The sequence below is a fragment of the Fragaria vesca genome, linkage group LG6 (genome assembly GCF_000184155.1).
Source record: "Fragaria vesca subsp. vesca linkage group LG6, FraVesHawaii_1.0, whole genome shotgun sequence".
NCBI classification, from domain to species: domain Eukaryota; kingdom Viridiplantae; phylum Streptophyta; class Magnoliopsida; order Rosales; family Rosaceae; genus Fragaria; species Fragaria vesca.
In genome coordinates, this window is record NC_020496.1 from 25,346,939 (window position 1) to 25,358,638 (window position 11,700).

General features: G+C 39.2%; 2 protein-coding genes across 2 annotated transcripts; both read right to left on the reverse strand.

Moving 5' to 3' along the window:
* Positions 1-770: 770 nt before the first annotated feature.
* On the reverse strand, positions 771-1,978 carry LOC101297462 (23 kDa jasmonate-induced protein-like). The gene is made up of 2 exons (XM_004303720.1): positions 1,600-1,978; positions 771-1,029 (listed from the first exon to the last, which is right to left on the reverse strand). Exons 1-2 carry the CDS (start codon positions 1,927-1,929, stop codon positions 832-834), a joined length of 528 nt encoding a protein of 175 aa, XP_004303768.1. The 5' UTR covers positions 1,930-1,978; the 3' UTR covers positions 771-831.
* A 7,362-nt stretch (positions 1,979-9,340) lies between these two features.
* LOC101296305 lies at positions 9,341-11,453 on the reverse strand. Its single transcript, XM_004303716.1, has 7 exons — positions 11,200-11,453; positions 11,042-11,116; positions 10,749-10,968; positions 10,539-10,606; positions 10,281-10,409; positions 9,787-10,054; positions 9,341-9,612 (listed from the first exon to the last, which is right to left on the reverse strand). Exons 1-7 carry the CDS (start codon positions 11,401-11,403, stop codon positions 9,560-9,562), a joined length of 1,017 nt encoding a protein of 338 aa, XP_004303764.1. The 5' UTR covers positions 11,404-11,453; the 3' UTR covers positions 9,341-9,559.
* Between the last annotated feature and the right edge of the window lie 247 nt (positions 11,454-11,700).

An 11,700-nucleotide genomic window follows, 5' to 3' on the forward strand; every position in this document is an offset into this window, starting at 1 on the left:
CAGTTTCACAACAAAGCACATAGCTCTGAGAGTCATGATCTTTCACCGTAGAAATCCTCACATCTGCATCTACAAATCCTCATAACTTTCACTCCAACGAGGCAGACGCATTGCTCTCACTCTGTCCATGCCAACAACTCGTTTATAATCTGCAACTTGTTTCATGGGGTAATATCGTGTAACTGATATGTTATTTGCAACATCAGTTACATGTATTTTCATGAACCAAACAAGACCTAATTGTGTGCATTTGTGCTTTCTCAAAAAAAAAAAAAAATGTGTGCATTTGCTAATGAATTCTTGGCTAATGTAAATTTATGCGTAAGGAAACTAGTCATAGTCGTGTAGGCTCACGAATAAGCCAATGACGTTGTACTAGCAGATGATGCTATTTTTTTCCGTGATTATTGATCGAGTCGCTGATTTAGGTTCCAAGTATATAAAGAATTGCAAGTATTTTTCGATTAAAAGTACCGTTCTGACTTTAGAACAATGAAACTTCTTCTTCTTTAGAAAAAGACAGCTCTGAATATATATTTTTTTCCAATGATATTTAAATGTAAGATCGAGCAGGTACACATGATTAAAAAAACAGCTAAACAAGTAAGAATGAAAGAAGAAAGAATGAAAGTGCTTAAGTGCGAGACGGACATAAACGACGAATATTACAATTGAATTAAGGAAATGATTCTTTAATTAACTTGTAAGTCATGCTTGAGGCGGTAGTTATGGATGATGGACTGGGTCTGCTCTTCACCAGCAAACTAAGGTCAATCAACAGCCACCACCAATAGCCCTAGCTCGCCTTACTTCGATGATCATCAGGATACTTCAGGCATTTGCAGCTTCTAAAGTGAATATAGTTTCCATTATAGGGGAAGTGTCGCTCCCGGTTGATATAATTGACAAGCGTCCCTTCCATGAGTCGCTGTGGTGGTACCGAGTCACGTCTAACTTTTTATATAACGACTGCCATTTTGCCGGAGTGTACCGAGCGAAGTGGTCAACTTCACGGGTCTTAACCCAGACCTGCAAAATCAATTTTCCAATCTGTGATCCTTCTACTAATGAACATGGTTAAAAAAAGCTGTAAAACATAAGAGGTTAACAACGACATGCAGACTCTTTTCACGACGGTGCACCGGCACCAATCGACTCCTCTCCTCGTCGCCCACGTTTTTCTGGTGTCAGATATCGTTCATTCGGCAGCTGTGGGAAGAGAATCAAAACGGAATCCTGGGGAATATTTTCCAGCGACAGAATTATCTGCATGCGGTATGAATCTTACTGATCCTCTCAGCGATGGGCCTTAGGGTTCGTTTCCAACGTCTAAATCGATGTTTGAAGAGCTTAATTTCTCTTGTCCGGGTAGAGGAGATTGACTTTAACGGACTGAAAAAGAGGATGGAGGATGAGAAAATCGAAGGTGAGTAACAAGGACAGGTCATCACCTGTGAGGACTGAGGATTGAAGATTGGGTGTTTGGGGATTGAAGGAGAGGACATCACGAGTAAGGAAATCTAACCCTCGCGTGAGTTACCAGAATTTTCAAAAATGGTAATGATTAAAACTAAATAGGGTGAGCTAGGTAGTATTTACCGAGTTATCAAAACGTTGTCTACGCCATGGGTTGCACCAAGCCATCATTAAGTCACAGTCGGTGCCTTGTCCATTGCTGCCTCGATATACAACAGCTGCCTCAGATCCGGCTGCGGCACCGGAGGTTTTGACGTGCAAAAAGGCACCCCATTGGCCATTTTCAATTTTGACAGGGTAAGGGGCTGGTCCAATGTGCCCATGGAAATTATGATCACGAACATAGTTGATGGTGTTGCCGGTAGCATTGTAAACAAGGCAAAGTGTGGAAACTCCATTCCCCCACTGCTTCTTGAGATTCTCTACGTAAGTGCGGGCGTTGCTATCCCTCATGTTGATTGCTGCGCGTGCCCTGTCGACTGCTGTTATTTCCAAGTCCGCACACCCTGAGATTGCTCTCACGGTCGAGTCCGTCATCGAACTTACTTGGGTTGGTCCAAACTAACTATTCTCCATCTCTCTCTCTCTCTCTCTCTCTCTCTCTCTCTCTCTCGATAACAGCGACTCAGCCGAGAAGGTTTGACCAACTCCTCTCCTCCGCCATCTCCAACGGCGCAAAGATGGAGAAGCACAAAAAAACGAAACCAAAAGAAAAATTACTGACCCCCAGTTTTTTTTTTCTATTGACTGACCCAATAATCTGTCAAAACACAAAAAAAAAAACAAAAAAAAATAGAAGAAGACAATTCCCAACTAAAACGAAACCAAAAGAAAAATTACTGACCCCCCATGCCAGTAATTTTCTATTGACCTATGTACGTACTGACCTCAATAATCTGTCAAAACAACATTGAAACAAATAAAATAGAAGAAGCAAGCAATTCCCAACCAAAACGAAACCAAAAGAAAAATTACTGACCTCTAGTAATTTTCTATTGACCTCTGTACTGACCCCAATAATCTGTCAAAACATAGAAAAACAAAGAAGAGAGACGAAGAAGATCGAAGGCAATTCTTAACCAAAACGAAACAAAAAAAAAAATGTATTGACCCCAATAATCTTACTTACCCCTAGTTAACTATAGCTTAACCACGCTGCCATTCCCAGAACCGACGCTTCCTCAAAAAAACGACGTCGTTCGCCCGACGCTGGTGGCGGTGGTGGCGCCTCGACCGCAGTCGATGGAGATTTTGATCAAGTCTAGAACAGCCGCTCAACTACGAGCGCATCTAGCTACCTTGCCGATCTCCTCCACTCCGGCGTCTGCTGCATCATCTACTTCGACTCCTACCTGATCGTCGTCGACGATGTGGTCTGCCGCATCGACCTTGGCCGCCGCGCCCTCATGCTCCGCAGAACCACGACGCCAACTTCACTGCGGACTAGATCGAGCTGAAGGTGAAGGATTGGGGCCGAGCTCGCGTTCGAGGCCGAAATTGGAGTGGTCGAAGCACCAGTGCACCACCACCTGTTGCGACGTCGAAGGAGGCGGCGGCAGATTAGCCCACAATTTGCGCATCTCTTCCTCTCGCTTCTTCTGGATTTGCATCTTCATCTTTGCGCCGTTGTAGATGGCAGAAGAGAGGAGGAGTTGGTCGACCTTCTCGGCAGAGTCGCCGTTAGAGAGAGAGAGAGAGAGAGAGAGGAAATCAGATCGAGAGGTTTAGTTGAATCGTAGCGAGGGCAATGTCGTCTTTTTGTTTAGTTTCATTGGAGTGGGTTAAGAGGTCTTATTTTCATTTAAATGGGTTTTAAAATCCCTGTTTATGTGCAAATTAATAGTGGACTTTTGATGTTATTGGTTTATAGAAAATTTCATAAAAGTCTAATTTTCAACATTTTTTCTTATATAAGTCCACCCTAACAATTTTACACATATAAGTCCACTTTTGGGACCAAGCCCATCACCTATTTTTTTCGTTCTACCTAAAGTACCCTCAGCTATATTTTGTTGTCAGTGATAGTAGCTTTCTTTGTCGGCGGTAGTATATTTAGTTATCAGTGGTAGTAGCTTTTGTGGTCGTTAGAATCCTCATAGATGGTCGGCCGGAAAGTTTGCCGGAGTTCGGCCGGAAAGTTTGTCGGAGGTCTGCCGGAGAACTCGCCGAAGGTCAGCCGGAGACTATTTATGGTTGTTGACTTTTTACATTAGTGGCATTTTTATAAATATAAGAGAGAAAATCTAATTTATTGGTTGGATGGCAGTCTGTAATTTTGTTGAACTTTAATACCTAATATAAGACTCTCTTTATGCTTGGGTGGACTTATGTGGGTAAAAATGTTTAAGTGGACCTATATGGGAGAAAATGTCTCTAAGTGGACTTCTATGTAATTGGTCCTGTTGGTTTATTAATTTAATTTGAATTATTTTTAAACCCCCTTAATTAATGGTCTCCACCAAATTTGAGTTGCATGATTAGCTAGGACACATCCAAAGTTTCAAACAAAGAATTCTCATGTTCACAGACATCAAGCAGACAATAATCAAGATTACTGGAAGGGAATTAAGCGCCTGCAACGATTCAAGTATTTCATCCTCCTTGTCTGCACTGTTACCTCTATCTCTTTTGTGCTTGATATTGCTCCTTTCATTGATCGATAGATCGAGAATTAATCATGCATGCATCCATCCACTCATATGTGCATATTCTAAAAGTACGTACTCAATATTAACAAAACCTAATAATGTCAGGTATCTATATATTCATCTAAATAGTATCAACAAACTCCTACTGCCATTATCAGCAAGCTGACCAAATATGTGGACAGTGGCGGAGTTAGGATTTAAATTTAAAAATGTTGAGATTTAGTATAACATGATTTACCGTTATCATATCATGAAAAAAAAAAAATTAATGTATGATCAACGAATAATAAATAAGTAGTTAATAGTATGTTGTTTTAATTATCTCTATGTTTTAATGTTGGCCAGTAATTTTTTCCTAAACTATTGGTTTTCTGTTTATGAATGCATGAATATATTCTCTAGGGGGGTTTCAATGAAGTTAAATGAGCAGATTTTCTTCTATTTCTCTAATGGCTGAACATAATTACATGGGTTAGATAAATGTCTGAGGGGGTCCGGACCCCTTCACATCTCATGGTAGCTCCGCCCCTGTATGTGGAGCTCTATGTAGGACGTACAGTCTTCATTCTCTTTCTCAAGAACTATATATTGCTTGGTATGTTTTAACAACTTCAGCTTCAACTGTCTCCAATATTTAACGTTAGGGTAATAGTACTAGAGTGCATCCCCTTCCCACCAATCCTGCCGGCGATCATGCCAAAACATTCATTATATTTAGATAGTTAAGTACATCAACGTACGTAGAAAACCTAATTGTATGTATATATCAAGGATCCGGATCCTCTCCGGAGCTTTGGTTTTGCCTAACCTTCCTAAGCTTTGAAGGAGATGAAGACACGTGGCTGCAAATAGATCTAATAGTTTACATCACTTTAAGCTATGAATTACACTAATACTCATTCACATTTGTAATACCCCAGAAATTTGATATTAGTTTCTAATATTATTTAGGAATTTTCGAGTTAGAAGTTAGTGTGTTTTGAGGTTCGAAGGAAGAGCGGAAGGGTTCGGATGCGTAAATTACCCGAAACGATTTTATGGTTTTGAAGGGTCAAGAGTTGACTTTCTAATCCGTTGGGTTTCTCGATAAACATCCTTCACGAAAGTTGTAGAGCATGATGATACGAGCTCGTAGACACGTGGCAAGCGTAAAACGGACTTCGTACGAGGAAGTTATGGTCAGCGAAAGTTGTGGCTTTTCGGGAATTTTGGGATAAATAGAAATTTTTCCTTTTAGTCCTCATTATTTTCAGAAACCAGATTTACCTCCCTCTCCTCTCTCTCCGACCCCGAGAGAGTGCAAAACGCCCAGCCGACCCGACCCGACTTTTCCGGCCGACCCAGACGACTGCACCGGTCGAAAAAGCTTCCTCTCCTCGGCGCAATCCTCCTTGTGTTGGTGAGTGAGGACGACTCGGGCGGATCGGCGCTAATCGAGCGCCAACAGTGAGGGCGGCGACCCGGTTTGCAACCCGACCGGATTCTCACCTCCGGTGGCGGCGACAAGGTTCGAAACCGGTCGGGATAGACGCTCCTTGGTACCCTGGTTCGTTTTCTAGTAGTCTCCTAGTACGACTCACGGTGTAGAGTTACGGTGGTGGATTTCCACCTTCCGACGAGTTTTCCGGCATGTTCCGGCCGATTGAGGCGAAATCTCAGATATAAAAGATGCTCCTCTCTCTTCAATCTACAAGTTTTGTGTTGGTAAGTTTGCCCTAATTCGGAAGCTTCGTGGTGGCGCGTGGGGCCCACTTACCGTTGCCTGGGGTGGCGTGTGGCGGCGCGTCCGGTAGTGTCTAGGGTGTTTTGTGGTGCTGGTTAGATAGTTCTCTTCGATACGAACGAACGTGTTGATATGTGGGTTGTAGGTGTTGGTTATCATTATTGCATGCTAGGGTTTTCCCCTTGGTGTTAAGTTTCGTTCGTTCATTTTTGAGTAAATCCGAACATGAGAATCTGGTTAGTAGTTCTATAGGATGTGTTGGACGTTTCGGCGACCTTTTAGAGGTCAAGGAGGAAGTTTTGTCTCGAGTGGCAAGCTCGTGGGTTAGGACTTGAGTTTCAGTTCGAGTCGGATAATGTTGTTTTTCATAGTTATTTAAGGTTAACGTTTTTGTTAATAGGTGACTTGCGGGTGTAGTTTTGTGCTATATGCTTGTGTTGTGCGTGCGAAGACGCAGCTGAATTTGAGGTGAGTAACATCTCACCAAGGTCCACTTTGGGACCAATTATTTATAATTATTATGATGATGATTGTGATGTTGATTTTGAAGATGATTATGATGATGATTGTGATGTTGATTTTGATGACGATTATGATGATGATGAGATTAATGATAATGATGATAATGTTGATGGAAATTTTGATGACGATTATGATAATGATGATAATGTTGATGGAAATGTTGATGATATGATGATTATGATGATAATTATTATGATGACGATGATAATGGTTTTGATGATGATTATGATGCAATTTTTATATTGTGAGTAAATCTCACATGGGTTCATAAGGAACCGAGTTGATTTTATAATTTTATTATTGTTAGTTGTGAAGTTGTTCTTAAAGGAAAATGATTTTTGTTTAAAAAAAATAAAAAATAAATGAACTTGATCGTCAACGGCTCATGGGTAAGTGAAAATATGTTTTCTGGTAAAATAAAATCTTTCAAAAGGACTTCCGATCATGTGATATTGTGATGTTGAAATATGGTTGTTGATATATTATTCTAGTGGGAATATTTATGTCTTTGTTTATATAAATATATCTGGGTGGAAAGATATAGTTTATGAAGTGCTCTTGTGTTGTTGTTGATGATATTTTTATATTGTGAATTGTTGTTTAAATAGTCAAACCGGGTTTCAAGCCTTTAATCGGGTGATTGGTTACGGTTATGATTATATTATTATTTTGTGATTTGATAAATGTTATGAAGGAAGAGTATTTGAATGTGTGCCTTAGTGGTGCTTGTGTGCATTAGTTGTGTATGTGTGTGCCTTAGTGGTGATTCTTAGATTATGAGCCTTCGTGGTGGACCGGGAACCAAGCCTTGGCCGGGTGATTGGTTACGGTCAGTATAGAGCTCTAGTCTGTCAGTCGGTATTTCATGGGGGATGACTAAGTGTTGACGAACCCATGAGTACACATTTGTTTGGTTACTTATGGGGAATGACTAAGTGTTGACGAACTCATAAGTAAGTGTAGAGAAATAATAGTGTGATGTTCTTATGTGTTGTTTAAATTTCTTGCTTTGAGTATCTCATGAACTATGCATATCCGCAGGAGATTCTTTAATCTTAATTGTGTGATTTTTAATAGAATTCCTGAACTATGCTTTTTGTAGGATTCATTTACGATTTTGAATGGTTTGAATTATTGTGTTTTTCTTAATTGTTCCTTTTGAATTCTCTTGCTTTTAGGTGATTCCTGAACTAAGTTATTAATGCAGGAATTACCGGTTATAATTATATGTGATGTTGAGTTTTATTTTGGGAGTTACTCATACGAGCTTTTTAGCTTACCGGGTTTGTTGTTTACAACCCGGTGCACCAATTCATGATGTAGGGGTTAGACCTGTAGGTGATGATCAACAGGGTTAAAGCAGTGGTCTAGGAGTTGGGTTTTTGACACTATACATTTATTTGTATTTTATGGTAGTTGTTTTAAGCTCATGTGAGCGAAGTAGTTTATTACTAGACTTTTGGAAGTTGATGTAATTAAGGAGATTAAATGTTTAACTCGGTTGATGAGTTTATCGACAATTATATTTCCAAAATTTGTTTTTTGTTTGGAAATTGTTAAGTAGGTTGGGTGTGACAACATTTTTGTCTCTCTCTTTCCTTCGTTGTTCTTGGTAGAGAACTGTTCAAGAGACTTGAACAATTCAACAACCTCCTCATCCAAATCCAGTCATCAACCTAGACGCAAAAGATTTGAAGAAATCCAAGCCGAGCTCTCCATCTTCTTCCAGCGGCAGCTAAATGGAAACTTGATATAGGTGATTCATCAAACCTTAAATCGTTTGATCTCCACCAAATCTACATCTTTATCGTCAAATTATCCACAAATTTGATTGCTGGTGGTTCATCAACTAAATCAAGTGGGAAATTTGATATGGGTGCTCTTGATTTTCGCAAATTTATGCACCTGGTGCCATGATTCTATTCAGAAGGTTGATTGGGTTTATATAAATTTGATTGGGTTTTTAAAAAGGTAGGAAAGAAGAACACAGTGAAATTAGTTAACATGATTCATGGAAATTTGATTGATCGTAGAATAGAAAAAAGGGAAAAGAAGAGAGAAAACTTTATCATCAGAAGGACAAAAAAGAGAGGGAGAGACTAGCTAAAGAAAAAGGAAGGAAAGAAGGAAGAAACGAATTGAAGGATGGAAAAAAGAAAGAAGAAGATTGCGGACCATTGGATCTCTTATAGCCACGTGCCTTCGTCTGCTTCAAAGCTTAGGAAGCTTAGGCAAAAATAAAGAGGATCCGGATCCATATATCAAATATGCAGCAAGACAATCAGTGGCGTAGCCGGTGGGCTGTAATCTATAGGTTGGATACTGGTACTGTGGTACAAAAAAAAANAAAAAAAAAAAAAAGATTGTGATTTATATATCATTAACGAATTTCAAAGGGACGTCGTGAACTTGGTGATACAATTTCATACTTGCACTAGTTTTAACTAGTTGAAATGGATCGAGGTGTCAAAATAGAAATAAAAAGAGAATGAATATCATATCGGTAGCAGCTCTTTGTGTATCACTCAACCCTTTTGTTTGTTGAACTCTTCCACTGCCAAATGAGCAGCCATAATGTTTCTTATATTGCTTTCGAGGAATTGAATACATATTCCATCTGGGTTCTTTTATTATTTAAGATTATCACAGAGGTCGAGCTTTTTACTAAATCATCAGCAAACTTCTTTGACAGGAAAGAGAGTTCAAGGATGTTATATATTAAGGTACACTCAGTTCTGTGTGTGAAATTTTTTAAGTACGACACTTTGTGCAGAGTTTTTTATAGACATTTTTTTCTTGAAAGAAATTGGTAGAGCTCTTGCGCTCTCACTGAGTCGCTGCTATATGCTAAGAAAAGAGTTCCACTCATCTTTTCCTTACAATTTGTACCTAATACAATATGAGATCAATTGGTTTTTTTTTTTTTTTGTTGAGAATATGAGATCAATGGACTAATTGTAACAGTACCTCTGTCATGAAAACAAAAACGCACTCATATTTGCCAAACCGTCAAATTGTAACAGTAATGTAATTAGAGGCCGATCAATGGACATTCAAATCAAGCCCAAATCCCAAATGATTGATATCTCAAGAATCTCAGATCTATCACCACCATTTACAGACCAGATCTAATCTCTTCACTTAACATCGGCAGAGTAGATCATCAGCTCTTGTTTTCACCCATTCAAAATTAATCAATAGTGGAAGGAATGAACAGGTTACGATCCTTGTAACGGCAGAAATCTAAACCAATAAAACATAAAATTTCAGATGTTAAGTATGAATCACATTGATTATACCAAGATGAATTATCAACCCACATAAGCAATTCACACATTACTGAATTAGGTATTTAATTATGAAAATCAAAGTATAAAAGAACTACTAAAAAGGAAAAAACATGCTGTGAGAAGTTACCTTCCGGTTCATAGGGAATTGAACACTTTATTGTTACTTTTTCATGCCTCTTATCAATTAGTATTGACAATCTGCCATTATCATCAACATGGCCAAACAAATTGAGCTTGGTATCGGGATCCTTGATATCAATGGCATCTGGCATAAACAGTTCTGCTTGGTAAATTTTCATCACACCAGCATCTGCTGCCTCCAGTGTTAAAAAAACCATGCCCATTAACCAGCTCCTGGTTCCGTTCACCACTCTCATAAACTCCAGTTGAGCATTCTAAAAGCGAAACCAGAACTCTAGATTTAGTATATATGCAAAACCTATAAGAAACTCATTCTCTGCAGTAGGGTTAGATCATTCTAGAAACATATCAAACATGTTTAAGCATTTTTAGACATTACTTTGATAAATCGGTCATCATGAATCAAAGAGAAAAACTAAAGCATGAGGTAGAATCAATAGCATGCTGCTTTAACAAATTCATTAAGTTTTCAGTTCAAACCTTTTCCTTGTTATACGTTTTCACGGCCCAACGTCCAAATATTTTTAGCATCTTGCCATTGTTTGGTAAGTCATATGCAGTTTTGATATGACACAGTTTGGGCCGTGAGGTATGAAAACAATCACATCCCTGTTCAAAGACAGAAAAGTGAGTGTGAGACAGTCTTGAAAAAGAAGCTAACAATGAACAACCTGGTCCAGTATCATCATTTATACATGGACAAGAAGGTAATAAGAAAAACGGATGGATTTGCAATACCTGCTTTCTACACATAGGAATTTGATTCTCGGCTTTGTCTTCATTGTCCTTGGGAAGGAAGAAGATTTCTGGTTCAAGTCCATAACATATATAACCAGCATCAATGTCCTTTAGTTTGTTACTTTGTTAATTGAACTTAGAAACATAACCAACCTAAATATGCATATATTGGACAATAAACGTACAAAAGTGAAGACCCAGTATAGTTACCTAGGTGATCAAATAGTGCTATAGGACACCCATCATCGACAAGAAGACAGAACCACTCCAAAGTCATGCCTTCAATGAAATTAACCGAAACTCGTGCCTGGTAAAGTCTAGCCACACCGGCATCAACTGCCTCCACTGTTAAAATATACAAGCTGCTAATTCCTGTGTGCACCAGATGCCTTTGTGACTTGACAACTCTCACAAACTGCAGTTGCGCATTCTGAAACAGAACCCAAAATTAACACCGAAAGCTATCATTCGTGTATAAACAATTACATTTTAACATTCGATACCTTTCGCTTGTTAAACTCCTCCATGGCGAAACGAGCAGGCTCCAATCCTCCCAAGTCCATATAATAATCATATACCTATTCAGAAAAAGAAAAGCAGAATTAATGATCCTAAACAAACAAATATATGAAGGCATTATATATGTTCCAATGTTGTGTACCTTCGGCAACTTTCGTTTGCTTTTATAGTTGCCATAATCGAATCGGTGACGGAAGTAATGACCAGCAACGACGTCGCTTCGGGAATTCCTGTTTTGGTCGACAGCTGAGCTCGCAAAAGCCCTAAGCATCAGAATTCCACTTCTGTTCTTGGGAATAGAGTTACTCACCAGCTTTGCCAGTGCAGAACGAATCGCCATACCCATGTCCTCGTCCGCAGTTTGTAGTCGGCGAAAAAGAAAAAGTTGGGAACAGTAACCCCTAAAACTTGAGAGAGCACATAAATCGTCAGAGATAGACGGACGCTCTTATTTGGGCCACACTCTACGTCCACCAAGACCCAAGTTGAAGCCCAAATAATGAAAGCTCAATCCCGATGTGCCATAACACACTAATAGAGTTAAGTTGTTATAAATCCGAGTTAAGTTGTTATAAATCCACCAACTTGTGTAGCTGTCCACATAATTATTTGATATCACTTTATTCTGAGCAGGGTCCTTCTA

Excerpts from the sequence above, each read along its gene's own strand:
- LOC101296305 (XM_004303716.1), bottom strand. The coding sequence starts at position 11,403 with ATGGGTATGGCGATTCGTTCTGCACTGGCAAAGCTGGTGAGTAACTCT. Across the intron at positions 10,969-11,041 it reads AGGAGTTTAACAAGCGAAAG|AATGCGCAACTGCAGTTTGT; the intron begins GTATCGAATGTT and ends GTTCTGTTTCAG. Across the intron at positions 9,613-9,786 it reads AATTCCCTATGAACCGGAAG|ATTTCTGCCGTTACAAGGAT; the intron begins GTAACTTCTCAC and ends TTATTGGTTTAG.
- LOC101297462 (XM_004303720.1), bottom strand. The coding sequence starts at position 1,929 with ATGAGGGATAGCAACGCCCGCACTTACGTAGAGAATCTCAAGAAGCAG. Across the intron at positions 1,030-1,599 it reads GACAACGTTTTGATAACTCG|GTCTGGGTTAAGACCCGTGA; the intron begins GTAAATACTACC and ends TTGATTTTGCAG.